This window comes from Prenolepis imparis, unplaced genomic scaffold (assembly GCF_030444845.1).
Source record: "Prenolepis imparis isolate NDT839.2.m4 unplaced genomic scaffold, iyPreImpa1.0 SCAF_9, whole genome shotgun sequence".
Classification (NCBI taxonomy): Eukaryota; Metazoa; Arthropoda; class Insecta; order Hymenoptera; family Formicidae; genus Prenolepis; species Prenolepis imparis.
The window spans coordinates 6,528,666-6,554,707 of NW_028141167.1; the positions used below are offsets into that span (position 1 = coordinate 6,528,666).

The following is a 26,042-nucleotide window of genomic DNA, read 5'->3' on the forward strand; positions in this document are numbered from 1 at the left end:
GTATATATAATATGTACATATTATATATGTTATATACATATATATATTTAATATCAAATATATTTATATCTTTTTGAATTAATATTTTTTACAAAATGCATATTAATGCATATTATGCTCTTTCTATATTTTTTACTAAATTAGTTATAAATATTAAAATATAATAATTTGCGTGTCTTTTGATAAAAAAATTGACAAATTAGTAAAAAAAAATTGTGATATTGAAGGAATTTGAATAGTTTTGTGAAATAAAAATAATTTCGCAAGTTAGATACGATGAAAGGTTTTACACGGCTTTCAACAGTTAATAACAGCGGGATATAGGTACATTCATGAAAATGTATAATGTAAAAAATGATATCACGTTGTGGCGGCTTTATAATTATACGCAAGTAGTGCTGATTGCGAGATCTTATCTTTTTGTACTTACTATACATTTTCCTTGCTATCGCGACTAAATCTGAAATCCGCATTCATGATAAATGAGATTATAATCGATATATATGTTTAATAATGATTCGAGCAAGTTCCGCATTAAGACATCAATGAGACCGACTAAGTGTTTCATTAAAGTGCAACTCTCGATCAAAGATAACATGAATTTTCCATAAAAAATAAACGATTTAAGAATATATAGAGTTGGCGTGTATACCCATTTTATGAAATTGAAATTCTAATTGAAATTGAATCAAGGATTATCTCTAGAAATTCTTAGATTTCTTTGTATTTTCTTATATTCGTAATATTTTAGAAATATATCTTATATTTGTAATATTTAATATTTTAAAATCTCTTTTACAGAATAGATTTTATTCAAATATTATTATAATATGCTTTAAATATTATAATATGCTTTCGCGAATTTTTTAAAATCTTTGTTTCCTGACAAATAAATTACATTACACTATACGTATATATATATATATATATATAAATTTAACTTAATAATACATTTATTATTAATAGATTAATAAATATTAATAGATATTATTAATAGATTAATAAAATTCTATAAATATATTTTCCCAATCAAAAGTACATAAGAAAATTTAAATAATATTGATTAATTATTTCAGAAAAAGTTATTAAATTATTTGAGGAATAAAATTTATTATTTTGATTAGAAAAATGTATTTATGTACATATATATAGAATTTTATTAATCTATTAATATAATGATATTTATTAATATTTAATAATCTATTAATAATAATGTATTCTTCAATTAAATTTTTATTCTTTAAAGATGTGATATGATTGGATTAAATCTACAATAATATAAGTTATAGCATTAAATCCGCGAGTTGATAATCGCTCATATAATAATAGTAAAGAATAATTTAAAGAATCTGGCATTTTTTTCTAGTACATATGTATATATCTGATTGTATTTCGAGAAATAATACGAAGCGCTTTGCGACGCTTTCGAATATTACCGCACGCGCCAAATTTTTGTGACGTAAGCGCGCTGTTTACATGCGGCGGCCTTCACATTGTCATTCGCGCGGCGAGACTCGTACGGGTAGGTAGTGGCGCGAGGTGCTCTGTGTGTCGCATTATCTCTCGAAATACAATTGCGAATAGCAGAAAATATTGAACGCAATTATATCCTACGAACGATTAATATTTATAAGACCGCGTAATTAACTCCTTGTGATAAACAAATCGTGAAGATAGGCTTTATGGAAGCAGGTATTTCGCGTCATATATTTTATGAATCTTTATCTATTAATGAATGATATTTTTTTTCACGAGATTTGATCGACATTCTATCGCGCGAGCAATTAGCGAAACGATGGTAATATTCTCAAATGTTCGTATCTTCAATTCTGATTCGTATACATTTGTATTATAATACGAGATAATACGATATATACAGAACCGTCTAAAGGCGAATATATATAGTACGTCATTTAAAGTGCGGAAAGTGTACGAAGTGCAGCTGGGGGAGCAACGAGCGTCGCGACGAGCAGAGTAAAGTTAGTCGCGTATTTTCGCGCGTTTTTCTTCCGCCATTAGAGGTTCGCGTTAATTGCCAGGCGTTATACGGTGTCGTAATTTTGTGCGGTCGTAGTTTTTTTTCTTTTTCTCGTTACAAAATGTAATAAAACTCGAGTGACATTGTACCGCGCCGCGCGAAGTACAGCGCGATCGCGGTATTTTGATAATGTACGCGTACGATCGTTATGTTTTCGCGAGTGCGTCGAAGAACAATAAAGCAACAGTTTGCGCCAAACATCTTCGAGTCTCGAGTAAAATTTATTACGTAAGTCTTTCACATTTATAGTAAACATGTTTGACGTCTTTGAATAAGAACGTCGTATATCAAGCATAAATATTACATGCGTAATATATTATTATTATATGGGTAATTACATATGTATGTAAACAGCTATTTTTCTCGATTATTCTCACTGTCCATAATTCAAAGTACATTATCAAAATTCAGTAACTAAAGAAGTGTACTGGAAAAATAATACACATTTATATTGAATTTATATTTTGAAAGATATGGGAAGAGAGAGCAGAAAAAGAGAGAGAAAATATGTCGCGCGCATTCCTGTGATAATAGCGCGATTATCAATGCAGGTGCCTTCGAGTCACAACGTGCGATCGAATTAATTACTCATTCAGTTTTTAATGCGCGCGTTGAATAATTACTAATTAATCCTTTCTGTTATTTTTTCGCATTTTTTTTTCTCCCAAGCTCGCGCGAAATTATGCGGGGCACGCGCCTAAAGAATTTCAAAACGATTATCGGCGATAATATATATATCGGTCTGTAATCGTATAATTCTAACTACGCGATTACGGGCGCCGCTCGGCCGTAAATGAGGTAGCCAGTTCTAGCCGTAAAGTTTTAACCGCGCTAATAACGCAGCCCTTACTATAAATACCCGCGCCGCGCGCGACTAAACTATAATACCCTCCGGGCGTGCAATTGCAATGAAGTCGTTCGTCCGTTCTCGCGAACACGGCGATCGTAAATATCGTCGAATAGACGGAAGCCCGCGATAATCCCCGCAATAAATAATCAGTTATGGTCGTGTCTAGAAGCGACCACGGTCACGTTTTCGAAAATGTATTCGTTGTACTCTTCCATCGTCTTTCTTTCTTTCGAGAGAATATTGATTGTCCGCCTATTAAATTGTATTAATCCCTTGTCTCTTTATGTTGACATGATAGAAAAATTGCATAAGAATCTTCATGTGCAGTACAAAAAAAAAAAAAAAAAAAAAACATTGCAGAGACGTTTCATCACAAATTGCAAATAAATACATTGCGTTGTTGTTGCATTAGTATATAATATTTAATATTTTTACATTTATTTTTGAAACGTTACTGCAATATTACTGAATCTGCTCTATATAAATTTCGTAATTTTCGGAAAATTATTTAATAAAGCTTTGGACAGTGAGTTTTTAATTATGATATGATCTCTAATCACAATCATTTGCTGTTACTATATGAAATTAAATCGATTATAACATTAAGATTTCTGAAATCTGTTAGATCTTGTCTCACAAGCGTGATACACTTATCATAAATATATTTTTGATATTTACATATTTTTGATTTTGATCGACATTATAACTACACAGAGAGAATTTTCTCTTAGAATTTACCATGAAAATCATAGTAATCGTGGAAGAATTTTATGAGAATTTCTTTGATTAATATTTATCACAATAAAAATAATAATATCTATCACAATAAAATATAAAACATGTTTGATTAATTTTACTATGCAGTTTAGTAAAATTAATCAAACATGTTTTATATTTTATCGTGATAGATATTATTATTTTTAACTAAATGTGATTCTTAAATTCGGCCAATAGAGCCAAGCACGAAAATCAAATTTTTAATTTCTCGGACCTGTATCTCTTGGTTTGAGATTACTAAAATATTTCTTAATTTATATTATTATTTTTATTGTGATAAATATTAATCAGAGAAATTCTCATAAAATTCTTTCCATACCGCATATTGTCCCACGATTACCATGATTTTCAAGGTAAATTCCAAGAGAAAATTCTCTCAGTGTAGTTTCCGGTCGAACAAAAATGACAATATGATAATTAATGATGATATTTGCTCTCTGTTACGAATTGACACCAATTAAACAATTGGTGAGCGATTTTTTTTACGGCCGCCTATATATACATAATAATCTGAATTAACTTCTCGATAGTCTGTCGACCCTCGTAATAAGCTTAACCGAATGCAACAATATAATTTATAGAAGTCACTTCTTTACGACTAATTATGATAAACTATGATCGTACGAAAGAGCCCATTAAATCGCGCTGATCCTCATTAAGAGGAGACGAAACGCGCAAGGGAAGCGAAGACTATATCCACCGACTTATCTCCGATTCACATGAAATATTTTCAGGATATACTGCTTTATATTACGAATATATCTCGTGATGCCTTACTTAACATTTATGATCTGACTTTTAAATCTTGCTAAAAATTTCTTTCTTCTTTTATGATTAAATTGTTTAGCCTCGAAATTAATAGAATAGAAAATAAATATAGCACTCAGTCTTAATTACAATAACATTAAACAAAATAAAGTTGTAAAATAAAAAACAATAGTTTTGTCAAAATTTTAATATTTATTTTATGTTTATTTTAAGAATTTTCAATATTGACAACTATTGTTTTTTATTTCACAACTCTATTTTGTTTAATTATTATTGCAATTAAGAATGGGTGCTATATTTATTTCCTATTCTACTAATTATTCTATTAATTATTGTAATTGCTTTATACTTTTGATCAAGACTGTATATAATAATGAATAAAAATTTTGATAATTAAACTTTGTAAATAGAACAAAAATCAAATTTTTATTTGAAAGGAAAATAAAACAAATATACAGGTTGTAATCTACTTAACAAAGTATGGTATTTAAAATTTTATTGAATAATTGATTAATAAATTTAACAATTTTGGGGAAAATAAATACTTTCACTCACAGTTTGACTATCGATTCCGTGATTCGTCCCGTGAAAGGAGGCTGTCGCAGCAACAGCATTCGGCCACTCGGTTAATAGCACGTGGAGTCCTTTAATCGATAGAAAGGAGCGCGTGTCAGTTACGTATTCGTACTCTGCGATAACGCTTTCAGGAGCCCAAACATTTCTGCACGTTTGTATTGATGCGTATAGCAAGAGAAACAGAAAGAAAAAGGCAGAGGAACGTCGAATATAAATAATATGATAAAAGATAAAAAATAATAGGAGACATTTTAATTTTTATAGAAGATAAAATTTAGAAGAAGATGGAATAGGTAAATGGAAGAAAAAAATATATATGAAGAAAATGCGATTATTGGAGGAAATAAAGGATGACACAATGACGGATGAAAGAAGAAAAAACCAGAGAAGAGAAGAAAATATTTGAAGGAAGATGAAAAGAAAAGGAAAATAAATAATAAACCTAAACACAAGAGGCAAGCTAGAAAAGGAAGAGAAGATGACGATGAAAGAATCAGATAATATGTGTGATATGAAAGATAAAATCGATAGAATAGGATGAAGAAGTAATTCTTTTATCATTCTTTCTTCTTCTTTTTCCACAGAATAATAAAAGAAAAGAACGAAATAATAAAGAAGAGGACAAAAATAAACTATAAAACGAAGATGAAAGGACGAGAAACGTAGGAAAACGAATAAACACACATGATATAATATAATTAAAGAAGATGAAAGTTTACTAGAAAGAGATGAAGAAATATTAATGGAATTGATGTAGAAGATGGAAGGAAGATAATAAAGGTGATGAAATCGAGTTATCGACAACGACAAGAAAACGAAGAAAAATATACGCATTTCTCATAAATGAAGAACGACATCGTTGCGTTAGCAAGAGATAAACAGGATACCTAAAAAGCGACATAGGCCGATAGAGTGGATACAGAAAATGTAAGAAAAAGGAAATCACCAGCGACGATAGGAGAAGAGAATTAGTAGATACGTGCAGGCGCGCGCGAAGGGACGATATCGAGTCTGATGGAGCAAGACAATAAATGGTACCTATATAGATGAAGACAGAGAAGTACGTAGATGCAGAAGAGCTGATAGAACAGCAAGGTGGAAACAGCACGGCGCCGCGATAGGTGGTGAGCGAGGAAGAGAAGAAGGGGTGAAACACACTTAGTGGGCGCAAAAGGTAAAGATTCCCTGAAACCTGTGGCATTTCGCGAGGTAGTCGTCTCTCTCGTCTCCCGCGACGCCGTGGGATCGATAGCGTGTCAGATGAAGAGAAGCAGGCGGCTGCGGTGGTGGCGTCGGCGGCGACGGCGGCGGTTGTGGCGGAGGCGGCAGTGGCGGCGGCACCACCAGCCTATTTCCAGCAACAACAGCAGCAGCAGCAGCAGCCAGCCAGCCAGCCAGCCAGCCAGCGGCAGTAACGGCGGCAGAAGCAGCAGTAGCAACGATAGAAGCGCCTCTCCACAAGCAAACGTTATTCCGCAGCCATTCCACGGCCATATCTGGCGGCGCCCTGGCTTGGCTACGCCTGTTTTTAGCCTCATCGACCAATCCGATCTCGGCGTACTGTGTATACCTCGTATGGTCGTGTCCAATGGGCGTAGCTGGTTCTCGTCGGCTTGCGCGAGTCCTGGACCAAACTTCGAAAGAGAAGGGGACCCTTGCTGATGCCGCAGGTGCAGCCAGTTGGCTGACGAACTCGAGGCGAGTGTGCTCGCATCATCGTCGTGTTCGCTTCACCGCTGCCGTGACGTGACGTATCGCGCCGTGCACCGGCATCTCTGGTCCCCACTCGAGACAGAGAGAAAGAGAGAGAGAACGTCATTGGCCAGCGGTTCGCGTGCCGTTCAGAAGTTGCCACGACAAACATCCGAGATCACGCCGGGAGTACACGAAACTAACGCGTAGGCACGACATCGCTGTTCTCTCATTTTCAGAATCAACCCGCCGGCGTGATAGACGAGATTTATCGTGAAGTCAAGTAAAAGAAAAGAGCTTCTCGTGCGAATCAAGTTCGGAGACATTTTTTTTTTTTATACTGAAATATCTTGAAGAAAGAAGCAATCCTGAAGAGAACGTTGGACCTTTCGTCGCGTAGCCGCGTTCGAGACTATCGTTCGCGGTGACAGCGTCATGATCGTGTGTAAGATGCACGCACGTTGGGCAAGATTGTGAACGAACGAGTGTTGTATTTGGTGCTTCAGAAGAGAGAGACGTCGAAGATAGACCCGCGAAGGTAAACAGATCGCAATGAGGACGATAAGACGCTCTCAGGACGACAGTTGAGAGAAGACGCGCGTTCTTCGAGGGTGCAGCCTCGTCTTTAGTGACGACAGGAGATTGCTCAAGAGGTTCAGGAGTTGTGCCGCGTCGAAGGGTGCAGAAAGCGCGAGGCAAACACGGCGGGAATTTTGCAGTGAGTGCCGAAGAAAGTTAAAGGAAACGCTGGCATTACTAGTATTGGGGGGGAAAGTGTGAGAAGTGCGATTTAACGGTCGTTGGGATAACAACGCAGTAAAAGTGGGTGCACTGGGGCCCTCGGGACCGTTCGGCCGATACGGGCCCGTTGAAGGTGGGCCTGGTGGTGGTCCCGGGCCCGGCGAGGGAGTGGGGGCAGGGGTGGCCGCAGTCGCGGCTGGGGAGGTGGAGGGTTACGGGGGCGCCGGGGGCGGGGGAGGGGGCCCCGGGGGGGTTAGTACCCCCCGAATAAGGGTCACGGCCCTCGGCGGGCGTTGTTGCGCACCCCTGCCCGTCACCCAGGCTTGTAACATAGGTAAGAAGCATGCGAACATCGTTTACATTGTGCTATATCTCTTTGGGCCTTAATTTCTCCTATACGCGATATTCTTGTATATTTAACATGCATATTGTTTCTATTTAGAAGATTAATCGGAGTTTGATTTAAAAGTCAGATCATTGTTAATGTGTAAGTTGTTACTTCTTCATAGTTATTGATAGAATACTATTGAAATGCGCTGCGTCGCGCGCGCTTAAATATTATACAAATTTCGTATAGATTCTAGTGCTATCAATATCCAAGTATTCACGTATAAATATATTAAATGATATGAGAATTATAAGATGAGATTTGATAGGATTATTGAAAATTAAATACTTTACGATATGCACACACACGTACATACACATTTGTTAATATTAAGCGGTAAAAATCGCGAGTATTACTCGAATATTTTAATATTTAAAATTGCCGGGATAAACACATACGTACATATTTGGATGTATTATTATATATTTTTCACTAAAAATAGCATTTTCGAATTAATTAGCACGAATATAATGAAACATTTTTTATTGCAGATGGTTCATATTTTAAATATTGATAATGCTAATCGAATTTAATAAATAATTGATTTTTAATATTAATCGTTAACATGTCGGCAATATATATGATTTCCAAAATATGATAAGAGTCTGAAAAAGTCGATGATTGTATATATATCTTTTGAAGATTTATATTAAACATTTTAAAAGAATCCTCTTCCAACACACATAAACTAAACAAAGCAGATACTTTTTTTAAATATAATAAAGTTGAAAAAGAAAAATAATTGCATATTTAATTTATCTGTTAAATCTCTCTCTCACACATACGTACACAAATTCTGCAAAAAATTTTTTGTGTAGTTAAAAAAAATTAGTATATAAAGCAAAACTCACCATAATACTTTAAATTGATATTCCATTGTAATTAAATTCATATTCCATCGTATTTTCGGTACTTTGCGCAGCATGTGCAATTTTTAACACATACGAGAAAATACATCTTGTATAAAATAAATAAATTCTGAAGTAATGATCACGTGTAACATTGAATGGAATGTCATATCTAATGCACAGAGAACTGTGTAGAGTACACGCGACGTAGAAGACAGGATCCAATTTAAATCAACTTTGATCAACTAAAGTGACATGTAACATCTGGATTGATGATCTGTTCTTATTTCATTTTTTTCTAAAAACATTAAAAGAATAATATTTTTTATTTCTTATTTCCTAATAATATATAATTTTACGTATATCGATTATATTTTCCACTTATATTATTGCATTTTTAGATAGTATTGAATTTAAAAAATTCGCATAACTCGAATAAAAAATTTAGAAATTTAATTTTAATTTTAATGATTAGTAATATAATATCAAGCTCAACCACATTCCTTTCTAGACAGTGTTCTATTAAGTATTATCTTTCGCGTAAACGTCGCTGATGAGATTCTTCACGCGAGTTCTTGGTATAAGATGCGTTGTTATAAAGTACCTGTTGCTGTATGCGAAACTTTTGCGCACGATTTTTCCGCTCATTTTCGCGCAATGTCGCATTCACGAAAATCACCGTGCCATTTCGGTCAATCTCGACACGATGGGCGTGAATCTCTCTTTCTCACTTTCTCTCTCTGTCTCTGTGAGAGACGTCACGCGTGAGAAGTTGCACGCACGAGCAGATCACGAGTCAATGAACCGCTCAATAGAGAATGCAATCCTGCGACGTTATGCATGCAAATCTATGCTGCATGATCGAAGGAGCGACGCATTTTTTCCCGCTCATTACGTCGCAATTGCGCGAATAGAAATAATGGGGAGAAATATCTTTAAACGTTTACGTCGCGATAGGCGTGTGCAAAAGTTATTCGTAAGATGTTGGGAAGGCTGGAAAGTTTTTGAAGTATGTTAATGTATTTAAATCCTACTTTGAAGTTTCATATGCGCGAAAGCGAAAAGTATAGTTTTGATATCTTGTGTGCAAAGTAATTTATATTTTTAGAAAAAGATGCTCGGGATTACACGAAAGATAGAAAAACTAGTAGTAAAAGTGAGTATGATCGGACATAATTAGAAACTGTACGTAAACGACAGAAACACACGCTTGTTACAGAAAATGTATTTGATTAATTGTTTTTGTTATGAGATTTCATAATTATATAAATAATATTCTTAATTTATAGCAATATTTCATAATTATAATAATACTAAAATATGAATAGGAAATATTGTGAATAATTATTTAGTTTTAACTTAGATTTATCAATTCTTCTTCTTTTTCTTCGATTATTTATGCAAAAATATTCTGTTTATATAATATCTATCTTTTTTAGAAATTTGAATAATTTTTATAAGAAATATCTTTAAACATGAAGTATTGAAAAGATCAGCCTAATCTACCAATATAAGCAATTTTATTAATTGATCCATAATTGTAATCAAACATATCGAGGAAAGATAATATAAAATTCTCTTATATTTTTCTACGTCTTCAAATATTTTGTTTTCTCTATGCTCTGTCGAATAATGGTTACAAATTCTTAATCCTTATTTTATTGCTTCAATTTATCTTCTATTAAAAAGTAACGATTTATTCAGTTTAGGACAGTTTATCGAAAATGCATCGAAAATTCTTTATACAGTTTTTTCTTCTATGAAAGAATCCTGAAAAGATCGCGCATAATATTATTAATTTTATAAGTAATTAAACGAAATTCTCTAATGATAATTTTTAAAGTTTTGTTGTTTTAGATTTTATTAGAAATAGTCAATTTCTTTTTTTATTTACTAATTGTAAGAGAAGACCGATCGATTCTTTTGATTTATAAAAGTCGGCAAATCGATTCGCCGCCGGCGCATGATTCTTGCGCATCACAAAAAGTAGTAATTTTGTTACGGGATAGTTTACCGAATCTAGATGCAGCTTACGTAGGCGATCTTAGACTGATTAAGGTAATTCGTTGAAAATCGTTCTCCTACTTCATTCCCTCCAAGTCGCGTTGCGGGGATAAGAACGCGCATGTCGGAATATGCGAGAGAGTGAAGTTGAGTTTATATATGTATATGTGTGTATATATACACACACACAACATACATATATTATATATTATATATATGTATACACACATGCATACGCACATACATATGCATGCACATATAATACATATACATATACCTCCTCCCTTTTTTCAACATATACATATGTATGTGTATATACATATATGTATATATGGAAATAAATATAGACTCATACCATTGTCAAACGATTGTGTTAGAAATTATACTCGTGGAACGACTTCAATCTGTTTTAGCTTTACAATTAGTCGGATCTAGTAAGATAGTACAAAATTACATTATTCGCCGACGTCAGGGGATTTAATTCGATTTCGGTAAATTACAACTGTTTTGAAATTGTAATTTAAGTGTGCGTGAGTTACAGCAGAAAAAAAGGTTTTATAGACAGTATTTAAAAACAAATTTTATTGATTTGTTCTTCCTATGCGACATTTATTAATGTTAGATTGTTGATTGATTGGCATCGAGTTTCATTACTTCATATCTAAAGATAGATCTTCAGATCTGATACATTTGTATAAAAAGAAATATATATATATATATATATATATATATATATATAATTTAAAAAATGATTATTTTATGAAATAAAATTTTAATAATGATTATTTATTAGAAGATTTGTCAATATAATGTTTATTGATATTATATTGACAAATCATCTAATAAATAATCATTATTAAAATTTTATTTTATAAAATAATTATTTAAATTATTATTAAAAATTTCATTGAAAACACCATGTTATTTTATGCTGTCATTATTTTTGGCTTGTATGATAGAGACATTTCGATGTCTCGTCCGTCGGAACAAAACAGATCCGGCATGACGCGAGCAATGACGTTCAACCGGAAAAAAATCGGATTAAGCAATCCGATGTTACTGGATTAACAGGGTTTTCGTCTCACGTCCAACTAATCCTAATCTCGTTTATGCGATTTAGTTAACTAGGTCTTTCTACGATTTCTTGTCTGTCACTTTTTTCCAGTTAAGAAAACTATATAAAATAGAAACAGTTTTCTAGTTGAGATAAGAAACTGGCATTTTAATATTTAGAGAATGAGGAAATATGTTTACAATGCTGGAAATAAATCTTATAAATTTTGTTTTTCGTTGGATACTCGATAATGATGTAAAAATAATAAAATGTCGTGATTATTAAAATGAGATTTTTCTTGTTTTAAGATGACACACACACACACACACACACACAAATATATACATATGTATACATATAAATTTTAAAATTAATAATATATCAATTCTGGAATTATAGATCGAAGGAAAATTATCAACGATTTATTTAAATATTTTTTAATATTTCTGTTGAAAGGAGATATAGTTGCTGAAATAGTCTATTTTAATCGGCGTTGATCAATACATATGTAAAGACTGTATATTCGCTTTACATTCGTTATTCGAGCATTCAAGTCGTTACATGATAGTATCGCTGGAATTTCATATGGTAACACTTATACGCGAAATTAGTTTCTAAATGTGACTTAATTTATGTTATTGATTTCGAGATAATAATTTGCTGCTTACAAGCACCGTTAATACCGTTAAAACCTTTTTATAAAAATAGTCTTAAATGATTATAATTGTTATGATTTATAAAATCAATCTTAATTTTTTACTAAATATATCTTAACTTGAAAACTTGTTTAATTATTATACTAAAACTTTTTGTACAATTATTACGCGAGATTTTTAGTTAAATTTATTATTGTTTAATTTTTTCATATGGCGTATACGTGTATGCGCGCGTATCCATTAATAATATAATTTTTAAATTAATGCAAGAGCAGCTGGAAAATGTAAGTCAATAGACGAAACTGAAAAAAGTTTATAATTACATAAAATTAATTTAATATCAATTATAAATTTGCAAAAATTCCAAATATTTTAATTGGAGATAGTTCTGCACACATAGACTATCAATAATTTCGTTTTATTAGCTTTGTCTTTTAATCCCTGTTAGAATTAATAATTATCATTTTTTGGATGATATAGAATAACTTGAAAATAAATTTCAAGAGTGATAATTATGTGTATGAAAAGAATCTACCATTAAAATCTAAATGAATATAATTTCTTTTCGGGGATATCAAGATTTATATCATTTCAAGTGACTTGTTTTTGTTGTATCAACAGTTAACGGTTAACTTCAGCATTTTAGCATAGGACAGAGGGAGAGGCTAGTCGATACGCGGAATAGTTTAGAATTTCAAAGGTAACTTGCAAACGATCGCGGGTTACATCGATGCCGTGCTGCTACCCTCGCCTTTCTCGCCCTTCCGCGAGAGGGATGAGATGCGCAAGGTCAGATCTTAAGGGTGGGAGGAGGGTTGCTAGGTTGACAACCCTGCCAGCTAGGCAGAAGGACTCCGCCCATTGGCGGAAACCGCGGAAGAAAAAAAAAGTAAGAGGAGGGTGAAGTCTGTGGGTCTCAATGATGGCGATAAAAACGGCAAGAGGACGAACGGAGGGAAGAAAAAGGAAAAGGGATAATGGAAGAGTGAGAGAGAGAGAGAGAAAGAGAAAAAGAGAGGAAAATGTAGAGTCTGATAGAAGAAGCAAACCGCGAAAGAACAATCTCGTTCGCGAATGTTAATTAATGACGAATTGTAATTATTCGCCGTAGGCTCGGTTGCGAAAGGTAGGCGAAAAAACGGCTACGAAATTAGACAGGTGAAAGATTGCGTAACTATAAACGCCGAAATGCGCGATCGTTAAATTCGTCGATGCAATTTTTTGTGTTTAAGCGCCGCGGGATTTATAGCCACGGTATACCGTTGCGACGCTTGAAGTTCTTTCCTTTGTTTCGAATTAAAGGGAATGTCGTTCGTTAAGCGATCGCGACATTGTGCAGACGATAAATTTTTGACTATTATAATGCAAACATTTTAATTACAATATTTTACATTGTTTAAATTATCGTGTTTAAATTACTGAGCGAGTCGGGTCGTAATTGAAACTCCAATTAGCGCTCAATAATTTTTTCATGTGTTTAATCGTTACCATTATATAAGCGGTATAATGAATAGTACATGTGGAAGTGCAAACAATACAGAAAATATGCCTTTCGCCGTAGTCTTGATAAATTTAAAGATTTATTTGAACAAAATTTTCATTGATAACTATCACTGGTTATCGATGTTTAAATTTCAATAAATATCGATTTAATTATAAAAACGAAAAATATATTTTATGAAGTAATTAATCTTTCTCAATATACACACACATAAACTCTAAAACTATATAATATATTGACAGAAAGTTAAGATTTGATAGTGTCACCTAATATATACATTTTAAATATTTATGTATAATGCATATAATTTTATTTATATTACAAAGTTATATAAATATAAATAAAATATAAATATAAATAAAATACAACTTGGCTTTTAGAAAAATCTAAATTAAAGTGAACAGGCCAATGCAAGGCTGGTTAGCACAAATATCTGCGATGCTAAAGGTTGGAAGTTACTGATACAAAAATTATACTTGTAATTGCTTAGAAAGTTTATGACCTGTTTAATTTATGTTCAGTCAATATTTGTATAATTTTGTTTGAAAAGAATTGAATAAGAATTGAAACGTTCCTCTATTTGCAGCATTGTGTTATCATATTCTTGCATGAACATTTTTATTACCTGATTTGATCTGATATATATTTTTTTTAAATTATAAGTTTACAACTTTATAACTTAAATTTTGAGTAAAAAATCAAGTTTTTAATCAATTTTTGACACCAAAAAGAAATACATACAATTAACGTAATTTGTGAAATGTATCATATCGTTATATATTTTCTTCAAGATATTTTTTACTTTAAAATATATAGAGAATGAAATCTCTCTCAAAGAAACACGCGACCCTTTCGATATTAATCTTATTATCATAAAAACATAATTTTTGTCGCGAAACAGATTAGTTGCTACTTTATGATTAGTACTTATGTGATTAATACAGCGATTATGTCGCATTGTTATATTTTTATACCGTTTGATTGTGTCAACTAGATCGTACAGCGATTTAACTGTTGATATATATAAAAAACCAGCACAATGCACGCCTCATTATGCACGCGCGCTTTTATAATGAAAGCGTTTAATTTTCTTTTTAAATAAAACATGCGATACGCACGAAAGGCTTCCGAATATTTCAATGTGCTCGCAATACATTGAATAAGCCATTTTTTAATATTTTTTTTAAAGTAAATCATTGCCAGGTTTACTTTGCGCCTGCATGTGATTTTAATTCGATTCATTGCGGATAATTTTGTACATAATTCCGATTGAGTTTCCACTGTTACAATTACTCGACGCGTGTTTCGAATGATTCGCGGAATTAATATTTACATTTACAAATAAATATGTCGCGGTGAAAAAGGATTTAATGTGAGCATTATATATATATTTATCTTTTAACATTTTTTGTTTCCCAGCTTTAGAAAACAACGAATTAAATTATCCAAAAAAAGAAAATATTGACGAATATAAATTAAAATATATATTCACTGTTTTGAATCGCGTGATACATTTGCGATTACGTTAAATTGTGTAAAGGCGGTGTTATGTTGTGGCGACACATAGCGCACATTTACAGCGAAATGTTCAATGTTGCATGTAGAACTAATATTAATTCAAGCTTTGCTCGGAACTAATGACGTAACGTTTATATCCGCTGTCCACATTAATAACTATGCGTTAATATTTCATTAAATTTCAGTTGAAATTTTCGAGTTGAATATATCAGATCGAATCGTTTGACGAAGTGTAAAGATTTACGTGTTTCTCATCTTTGAAAAAGAGAAGAAAACGTTTAAAAAAAAAATAGGATATTGAGCGCAAGCTTGTATAGCAAAACTAAATGTTATGTTATAAGATCGGAAGGCCCAAAATGACGGAGATGCGTAATGTGCTCCCTTTTAATTTCAACAGGGAGACGCGGTCTGGCGATGCTCCTGTCATGTGCAGGATGCGATAAACCGATAATGGATCAGTACCTGCTGAACGTTTTGGATCGTGCATGGCACGTCGAGTGCGTACGCTGTTTCGACTGCAGAGCTGCGCTACAGGACAAGTGCTTCTCCAGGGAGGCGAAGCTCTTCTGCAGGAACGACTTCTTCAGGTACGTGTCATCCATATATGTACGCTTTCAATTCTAATATAGAAAGATTTTTCTAACTTGTTTTGCCATAAAATATCCAGTTAATCAGTCTAATAAGGTGAAATTGTACAATAATTGGTATTGCAAGAAATATAAATTTTAACAGGAAAAATAAATAGTAATTATTGTCTGGAAATTAAATCTTTTAATAAAATTGTTTACTGATACATAATGAGAACACTTATGTATTTTCTGATACAGATAAATGAGAAATGACATTGCGAGTAAAGACTGATCGACGATTAACATAATTATTATATTTATTATAGAATTATCTTTCTACTTAGGAAATGAATTCTTAATTATATTTAATTCTCAAATGTGTTTTTTGCAAAGCTTCTCTATAACTAATACTCTTTTCTTAACATAATCTTATAAATTGTTTGCGACAGTTATACATTAAACGATTGTATTGATTAATTATTATTGCAAATAACACAAATTATTATCATATTGAGCGGTATTACTATATATACTATATACCGCACATATAATTGGAGTTCATATTCTAGTATCTCTCATAATCTGCATGCATATGTATGCATCGATGAATATGGATGCGTCAACTGTATGACTATCGTATTTTCTCATTGTTATGACCAGGAATATATCTTAAAAAGCCGATATGCTGTTTGTATTATATGATATATTTATGTGGTATTATATACATATATATATATATACATATATGATATATAATCACATAAAAATATACTACGAAGCTCTCAGAAAAAATATGCGTTTTCCGTTCCAAACTTCTGCGAAAGTTTGCTCGATCGAGCGACGTTGCAACTTCCTTACCTCTTCGCGAAGTATCTCTCCGAATATTTTACTGTCATCCCGTTTACGATTTATCGGTGATGAATTACGTAGGAACGAGCCGGTGTTTTTGTATGAATACGTGACGGATTGACGCGATTCTAGAAAAAGATTAAATCTCGCGATTGATGGAATGTTATAAGTCTCCACATTTTCTCGCTGAACGAGACAGGCATTGTTTCACTCGATTTAATTTAAAAAATCAGTTGCTCAATAATAATTGTGTCACGCACGATTGTAGCGAACGCCAAAAACTTGTAAACTTGCAAAGCGCATATTCATGCATTTTAGGAAAACATGAGTGCAAATATGTAGTAAATTTTAAACACGGTTGTTTGAGACGTGAGACCGAGAAATTATTCAAAACACGGTCACTGTATTTTTGTCCTAATTTAGAAATCAAATCAGATTTCGAAGGTTGTTTCTTGAAGTTTTTCCTCATTATTATTGGAAGAGGAAAAGTATAGTTCATCCTAGTGATTTGAATTAATGATCGTCGCGCATAGAAGCGATTTAAACAACTCACAAGGACGGTGATTAATTGAAACATTCGTAGAATAAATTACTTTTGATGACATTTTCGGCTACTTATTTTTATGCATATCTATATCGCGCTATAAAATTAGCACGAAGGAGTAATCATTTAGTATATCATTACCGCAATTTCGTATCAAAATTATTACTATTGGCGAATCTTTTCGAGCATATTTAAATATTCGTAATAAGAATGTGACAAAACTGTAAAACAGACATTATCACAAATTATTATTATCTACTATTATTATTATCTCCCCATTTTCGATTATTGATTATTGCGATTATTATGAATTATTAGAGTCAATATTATTAACATTTTTTTATTATTGCTATTATTATGAATGGCATAATTTATATAAAAAATTAATTTTGTCAAACTAATTAAAAATACTATACATAAATCATAGTACATACTATTAATCACATTTAAATACTTGTAATACTTTTCTTAGGCAATTTAAAATTCCAAAAATTGATCTTTATTATCCGTGACACGATGTCGCCATAGATCTGTCGCGTTTTACAGTTCTTGTCGTTCCACGTAGGTGGTGAACTATAATATCAGCATATCGATTAGTCAAGACGAAAAATGGCGAGTTTGCCACAACACTGTGGCGAATTCAATTTCGCGGCGGCATTTTTCTGCGGAAGCCGGGCGCGTACATCGTTTGCAAACAAAATCGCCGTGTTCTCAGGCGGCTCCAAGGAGAGGTTACTCGCTTCTTTCGTTACTTCTGGAAGTGATGAACGATCGCCTTTGTAACCGGAGGAACCGTGGCGGAGCGAAATGACGCGGGGACAGGAGAGAGAGGGAGCGCCTTTGATAGGAATGGACTAACATACGAATGTATAACGAACGCGTGTTGTATATTTTACGAGGCAACTACTTTGCATCTCGACGCGATGAAAAATTCATTAGTCCTCAATGCTGGTTGACGTTGCAGTGAAAAAAAGTGTCGCGGTGTTATAATATATATTAGCGATTCGCATCTTTTCGCTAATTCATTCGCTTAATCATTAATTGGCACGATCATCCACCATTACGAAGTTCAATTTGCAAATTAGAATTGGATAATCGAATAGCGGTGGTGTGTATATTAGTATATATTTAGAATTAAATTATATGATGTAATGACGATTTAGAGCACTATTAAATCAATAGACGCAATATTTAATTAAAATAAGGGCAGATATTCGTTCCACGAATAATATATAGCATGCGAAAATGTCATTTAATCGAGATCTTGGTCAATTAAATTTCCCTTCTCTCTCTCTCTCTCCGTCTCTACCACACACGAGATTCTGATATAATATTCAACCGGTTGTATCATCGGGTTTATTTAATGAAGACTGTCTCACAGCGTAAAAGCGGGGCGTCCAAGGACGGTATACGTTGACGAAGCTCGGAAAAATATGTTGGGTGCTACGCTGGCCGAAACCGCGTTCGAATCCCTATAACACCTCCGGGAGGTCTTCGTCTCGGCATAGCGAACGGTTATACGTGCGGTTATGGTAACCGGTCTCTAAGAGTCGCAGCAAGGTCCTTAAAGGTCGATAATGGCCCGTGGCGCGACCGTCGACGGGCCCTTCGGGCCCGATCAAAAGGACCGATGTCCCCGTTTCGACGCCGCGCGCCGGGCCATCGACCGCGGCGAAAATTATTGCCTTAAAATACGGTTCACCGGTATTCCCGTTCACGGCCGAAATGATGATGAAAACATTAACGCGGCGAGCTCTCGCGCTGTGTCACCGGTGCGGTCGCAATAATCCGGGGACGGAGATGATGCGAGAGTGTGTTGTCGCTCGGTGATGGTGACGGTTCACCGATTTCTTCGCGCGGACAGCTACCGAAAATTAATGAATGAATAATTCAATAGTCGACGACAAGATTGCGCAAGCCGGCGGCGGTTCCACCGCCGTTATCGATTCGTAGTACTTGTGGAACGCACTCGCGGAAAGTCTCAGCAGAGTCGACTGTGTTTATGAGAAAGCGCTAAATTACGCTCTCTAGTCGTGTTCTCTAGGTTTTTCATATAACAGATTTATCGCTGTACTTCGTTAACGGTGTCCTTTTTAGTTGTTTAACCGTATTGGTGCAAAGTTACAAAGCTGCGAAGTCTCCCCCGATGTGTGCGAATTATTATATAATTTATTTGAGAAGATAATATACATTCCCCTCTCAGATTTTATCGCTATGCTTCGTTATATAATCTTATTTCTTAATTCTTCAATTCTTTTTTTAAGCAAAACGGCGACTGATATTATGTCAGTGTGTTTAAATAATAATATCGATGATATTTTATTTTTTAACAGCTCGATTTTTTCCTTTCTGATTATTTTCTAATTATAATAATAAATCTTTTAGCATTTAAAGCATTTAGTCAGACAAATTAACTTTTGTTTAAGAATTAAAATATGGACAATTATTTTAATTTCTCTTTAAATTTTTTAATTACTTATTTTTCGAATGCTGCGTTTAAATTTATCCGCTTTATCGTTTCAACTAGCGAACTCTTGACGCGAAAATTATTGATCTGATTTAGATGGTATCGAGGGAATTCGGATTTTTATGTTACGACAAAAATGAATAGAGAGAATCGCGAACTTCTCGCTGATAATTCATCGATAAGCTAACGATGTACGGCACCAATACTAGCATATTGCCGATGCCGATGAGTGTCTCGACCGTTACATGGATCGATACATACAATGTTAACGTGATGCGCGACGCAGTTAATATATTTTTTTTCTCCCTTAACGAAGCAATGCGTGCGCGTCGATTGAATGAAAGATCGACTCGTGGGTCCAGTTTGCCTCGGAGACGCGAATGTTACTTTATGTAACGGCGTTGGTAACCGATGGAAATATTGCGCAGGCGGGATTAGTGTTTTACGAGAGTGCTAAATAACACTCAGTGGGATGCAACTTACAGCACTTGCGAATCTTTTTCTTTTCGCTGGCCGCGGTACGAATTGTCGCAATTTCGCAATGCTGTCTAGTAGAGTGCAATGGATGCAACAGATGTAGAGAATAACATGTAAAGTTTCAACGATGAGTGTGACTTTTTTCGCGGTGAAAAAATTTATTAAAAATAAAATTTTTATTAATTATTCCGCAATTTTTAATTGTCAATATTTAATTTGATCAGAAATCCGACCAGAAACTACTTGGTTTAAGCCTCAATCTTTTATAAGAAACTATTTTGTATATCGATATTAATTTTTATAAAAATTGCTGGTAACTATTCTAAATAAAAGAATGGGATATCAGTTTCCTTAATTTATTTCATCTTTCATTTAATAGAATAGAGAGATTCCTTGTTTTGAAATAATTTCTATATATTTCTCACTTCTGTTAGTATAAAAAATCGTGATCGATATATCGAGCTTTTTTCGGATAATTGAAGGATCATATAATCGGGCGAGATTTTTTTTTCGGGGCAAAGGGCGCCGACGCGGCAGGGCCCATTGTCCTTCCGCTCGATTCTCGGCTCCGTAGGAAAGTGGACCCATCGAAACTCAAACGTGGAAACATTATAAATGCGGCGTGACGCCTGTTACGAGTCGTAGGAGAAGTTTGTTGGGCGTGACGGAGCCGGCGCGATCGCAGAGTGGACGAACATCGTGAACAGGAGGGTGAGAGGGAAGGGAAGGTGGAAGGGAAGGTGCAGCTCTTTCTCGGGTCCCGTTTCCCTTCCAGGAAGGCCCGGCATCGCGATGCGTACACGCATTTATGTATGCGCTCGTTTTTTGCCAACTACCAACTCTTGCGTCACACCGGGCCCTTCTTATTCGCGATTAGCATGAATCGTTGATGCTTATTCATAAACAGCTGAGAGAATGATTAATCACTCGTATGAATAAGATTAACTTGTTCCCGGTATTGTTTCTTCGTCGTGGAATTATTTCAGGATTTATACGCGGCAATAAAAGTGTGAAACATTGTTAGATTCTTGCGGGAAAACTAATGTATATAATAATACATCTAGGTACAAAGTTTTAAAAAACTACAAAAATTATAGTGGCTCATAAGCCGTAAAAGTGTGCCACGTCGGTAATGAATGCTGGCCTGATTGGACCAACCGCATTTTTGCCAAGAAAATGCACTTGAATCCAGTCGGAATATCCCGCTAACGCGAATCTAATTCGAGTAACGTTTAAGTAATACCATATAATCGTCGACAACAAACTTGGCAATGTGCGGCAAAATGAAATCACGGTGAAGATAGATAAAGAGAGAGATGAAGAGCGAGAGGGGACGCGAAAGAAAACCGATGGAACGATTCGAATCCATTTACTATGCTCCGATAACGAGTCGGTTGAAAAAAAAACCGGTGAAATAATGATATATAATTGACAGGACTATAATAAAGCTAAATGCAATCCGTTACCGCGATTATATCTCGAGAGAGATGCGATGGTAGAGAGCAAAAAAAAAAGGAGAAAAAGCGATTATACGAAGGCGGGAAGGCACGAACGAGGAATGGCCTAAATTCGAAACGACCCTTTTCGCCTCTGCCTCTGGAATTTTATGCAGAGATCCTCTTTTCTTTTCTTTTTTTTTCTTTACCGCGTTACGCGCCCCGTTAAAACGAGACACACGAGCCACATTTCGCTGTAGCATGGCATGGAGAGATTATGAATGCGAGCCCTTTTTATGCGCGCAAACAGATGAGAGAAACTCGAATTACTTCCGGTAAGAATTTTAGGGATGTTATTAGATGAGTAATTGTCCTGTAAATATTTTGTAATCAATTTCTATATCTCTCTACTTGTTTTACTATAACTGATACAATTTATTTAGAAAATATTTAATAAAAGAGATTAAGATTAATTTTTTTTTATATTACATTATACTTTAATACACATTATTGATAATAAGCGAATTTTGCATTTTGAGCTATGAAAACGTGATATTCCACAAAATTTTACTGGATAAAGCTTTTAATTGAACTTTGTTATTTCTTGAAAGTTGTAACGTACAACTGTGAATGAATCCTTCTGCAATTCTCAGCACGTTGAAACTTTTCACACCGTTTGAATGACATTATCTTTGCTCCGAAGCAAGATACTGCTCTTGTGCGTGGAAACTAGAGATCTAGAACAAACAATAAAACTTATATATATATTCTTATTTTATATCCCATTTTGACTAAATATATGCAATTGTGTATTACGATCATTGTATAAATTCTTTGATGTGGTCACGGTCGTAATTGTCGATATATCTCACGGATTAATATTTGCCAGTGATAAGCAGGCACGCGAATTATCTCGCGAATTCAGCTGGCGAAAATTCAGCGACGAGTTATGAACCTATACGATTACTTTGAAATTCGAAGTCGTGATTACGAAGAAATGCTTTCCCGAAGAAAACGCACTGCCGCGGAAGAGCGTCGCGCGCTAATTGGATTCTGCTAATTAGACTTCATTCGTGCTGCGGATAAGCTTTCGCGTCGCGAGATATCGATGCGGGATTATAGTAAAAAATCGGAGAGACGAGGGATGAAATGGGAATATCGAGTTGATTTTTCAATGACAATTTACAGAAATGATTTTAAGATATTTAAGCATCAGAAAGAAACTATGTAAGAGAGAGAGAAGTTTTTTCAATATTTCTGAGTCAACACAGAAAGAATCCTTTCTTTATAAATTAGTCGAATGAATTTAATTGATAATATTTAATGAATAATGTATAAATATTATATTATATATTTCTGTCATACATACACATAGAAAGAGTGAGGGGAGGGAGAGGAGAAAGAGAGAGAATAATAATTAAATGATAATTAATAAAAGATTAAAATAATACTTTTTTGTTTATCTATGCTTATAAATTGTTTACGTTTTATATGTATTATGTTGATATTTTGTTTATCTCGTTTATATTCACCGTTTTGATTTCGAAAATTAGAATTCCACAGATTACGCAGTAATGAGCGGATTAGTTGAATGAATGAAACGTAAGCATGTAAGATAATGAGATATAAATAGATAGAGAAATTTATTCCATCTTGGGATTAAATCTGCACTAAGGAGGATTATAGAGTATGCACAAAGTAAATACAACATAGCTGATAACTTAATATAATTTTGTAGACGTACGCTTTTGTCTCTCTTTCTTTCTCTCTTGAAACAAGAAGGCAATAACGTACGAAAAAAATCATAAAAGAAATTTAATAAAAATTAATAAGATTCATGTAAATTACATAATTAAGGAGCAAGCCAAAATCTTTAGAGAAAAATATATGAAATAGTTTATTTTGATACCACATCATATAGAAAAACATTCTTGAGAAAAAAGAGAGCTTTTTTCTCACAAGAATTATATAATAATAACATAAATAATTGAAAAAATAATAAAGGAATACGTATACATATTACAATAAAAATTATATGAAGAAAAATGAAAAAGAGAGAAAGAGTAAAAATCTTACTTTATATGTATGGTAGGTTTACTTGTCTGTTCCGCGTTGTCGAGCAAATTTATATCGCGCTGTCCCTCCCGGTGATCCCTCTTTCCCGTTGCTGCTGTCGTACGTTAGATAGCGTACGCCGAAGGGAGATTAAAGAGGAGGAAAAAAGGGAAAAGAAGGAAAAAAATAGAAAGAGAGAGAGAAAGAGCGAAATATCGTATCTTGAAATATCGGTGCCCGCGGCGCAGCACCGGTACGGTGAAATGTCTCGTGTTATGTATGCATCGAGCGCGCGAACGCGCTTTTATTTCTCCGGTCCGTTGTATTTGCAGAAGATTATCCGCGCGTTTTGCGCACGCTGCGCGTTTATTTTCGGTTTCGCGTTTGTGTCGAGTCGCCGCCAGTTAAAGCCGGCTTGTCCACGACAGAGCTAATCTTTGCGCGATTGTGTAAAAAAAAAGGGATATGACACTTTAGGAAGACACTGTTTTGGACACGGGATTTTCTAGGGACATCGACGATTCGTTTTTAGACAATATCCCTCTGTTTAGGATGTTTTCAAAATAAAAATTTAATTATTGAAAAGATTTTAAATATATCATAATTATTTCTCTGTGTCAGTCATGTTTTAGCATAATACAGGAAAAATTATATAATAATATGAATAATAGTAATAAATACTGATATATAAAATCTCTTAATATAATAAATATAAATTATCGATATTTATATTTACATTTAACATTTATATTTACATTCAACATTTATATGATTTAGACACGAAAATTGTATATCAAATATAAAAATCAAAAATTAAATTATTTTGAATTAAATTAAAAAATTATCTTGATATATAAAAATTAAATGAATATATTATGAACCTCATATAAAAACGTTTGTGTCTAAAATTGACATGTAAAAGTTGATAAATGAAATCATATTTTTAAATTGAGTATTATTTTATTCTTTCTGGAGAATCCAGGAGAATGCGAATATCTATCTAATAAAAAAAATTACTAGACATTTCTCATCATGATTCGCACGATCAAATAATTTTTTATATCACAAGAGAGACGAGTAACAAGGAATCTTCTCCTGTCCGTCCTAGGACTGTCCATGGTCCATTGGACGCGCACCGTCAGTCCGTCTGTCCGTTCATCCGCGGTATCACACGGATATAGCGCGGTACACGCGTTCTGTCGGGTCCGTGGCAAATCGCGCCCCGGGCCCACCCCTTTTCTTTTTTCCCATCCGTGCCCGTGGTCCGCCTGTCCTATATTTCTTGCTCCATGCCGGAATTCCAACCCGGGCTCTTTACGCTCTCCTCCGTTAAGGGAGTCTCCCGGTTTCCCCTTGCCACTCTTCCCGCCCCCGAAGAGTTTCGTTTCTCTTTCTCTTTCCTCTTCCCTCCAACACATACGCGTGGGATCACGTAAGCCTTTCTATTAATGATTTTTACGGCCTGCCTTCTTTCGGGATTCTCTCCTTTTTTTTTCTTTCCGACAAGGACGAACCTGTCTTCTCTGGGAGAGAAGAAAGGGAAGGAGGAACAAAGATTTCAGCATAGGGATACCCCTCGGAGCGCATCTCGCCAAGCGCAGCTGCACCTGCAGAAGTCGGCACGGTCGCGGTTAATTACTATGATCAATTAAATAATTCCTCTAATTAGACCGTGCTGCGGAACGTAATGACAGCCGTCGTTGTCCCCGTCGTTCTCTCTCATCTTCGTCCACGTCGTCGTCGAGAGTCGCTCGAGATCATCTCTGGCGCGGCTTTCGCGATGATAGTTTCGTTGTTCGGATCGCGAGCGTTAATTCGGACAGCTTGATGGATAGTTCGGCGAGAAAGAGTGCGTCGGGATCGGCTGATTACAGGACGCTCTTGCCGAGCGGCGTCTCGCAATCACGCAATCCGTCGTCCGTGTTGATCGATAAGGGGTGATACACCCTCCACCTTCGCGTTGGAAAACTGCCCGCTCTTGTTATCAATTCGAACGGGATCGCTATCGATCAGCGATCGGCGAGTTCAAAGATTTCAGAGATAATCTATCAAGGGCGAGAGATAGGCGTAGGAATTTTTTATCCTTATAAAAAAATAATATATTTTCTAACTTAGTATATATATTTTTTTTAAAATAAGAATCTTGCGCGCTCTTAGAGTTAACAAAGGAAAATTCAAGACCGCGATGACTGATATTGCTTTTTTCAATTAATTTCTTGACTATTCTTATGATT

At 34.4% G+C, this 26,042-nt stretch overlaps 1 protein-coding gene and 1 pseudogene across 10 annotated transcripts in view; one reads left to right on the forward strand and one right to left on the reverse strand.

Annotated features, from left to right (window-relative positions):
• Nucleotides 1-26,042, forward strand: part of Lim1 (LIM homeobox 1) — a 43,563-nt gene that overhangs the window by 1,104 nt on the left and 16,417 nt on the right. For 4 of the 9 annotated variants that reach the window (XM_083047337.1, XM_083047342.1, XM_083047343.1 and 1 more), the window contains exons 1-2: nt 7,677-7,776; nt 15,809-15,998. In XM_083047337.1, coding sequence (XP_082903463.1) covers nt 15,826-15,998 — 173 coding nt within the window. In that variant the 5' untranslated portion in view covers nt 7,677-7,776; nt 15,809-15,825. Of the gene's footprint in view, nt 1-1,497; nt 2,267-7,676; nt 7,777-15,783; nt 15,999-26,042 lie in introns of those variants that run through there. The other 5 variants (XM_083047339.1, XM_083047340.1, XM_083047338.1 and 2 more) reach the window with 5 other exon arrangements.
• On the reverse strand, nt 4,880-7,003 carry LOC145940849 (uncharacterized; annotated as a pseudogene). Its single transcript, XR_014426082.1, has 2 exons — nt 6,202-7,003; nt 4,880-5,077 (listed from the first exon to the last, which is right to left on the reverse strand). The product of XR_014426082.1 is annotated as an uncharacterized LOC145940849 (transcript).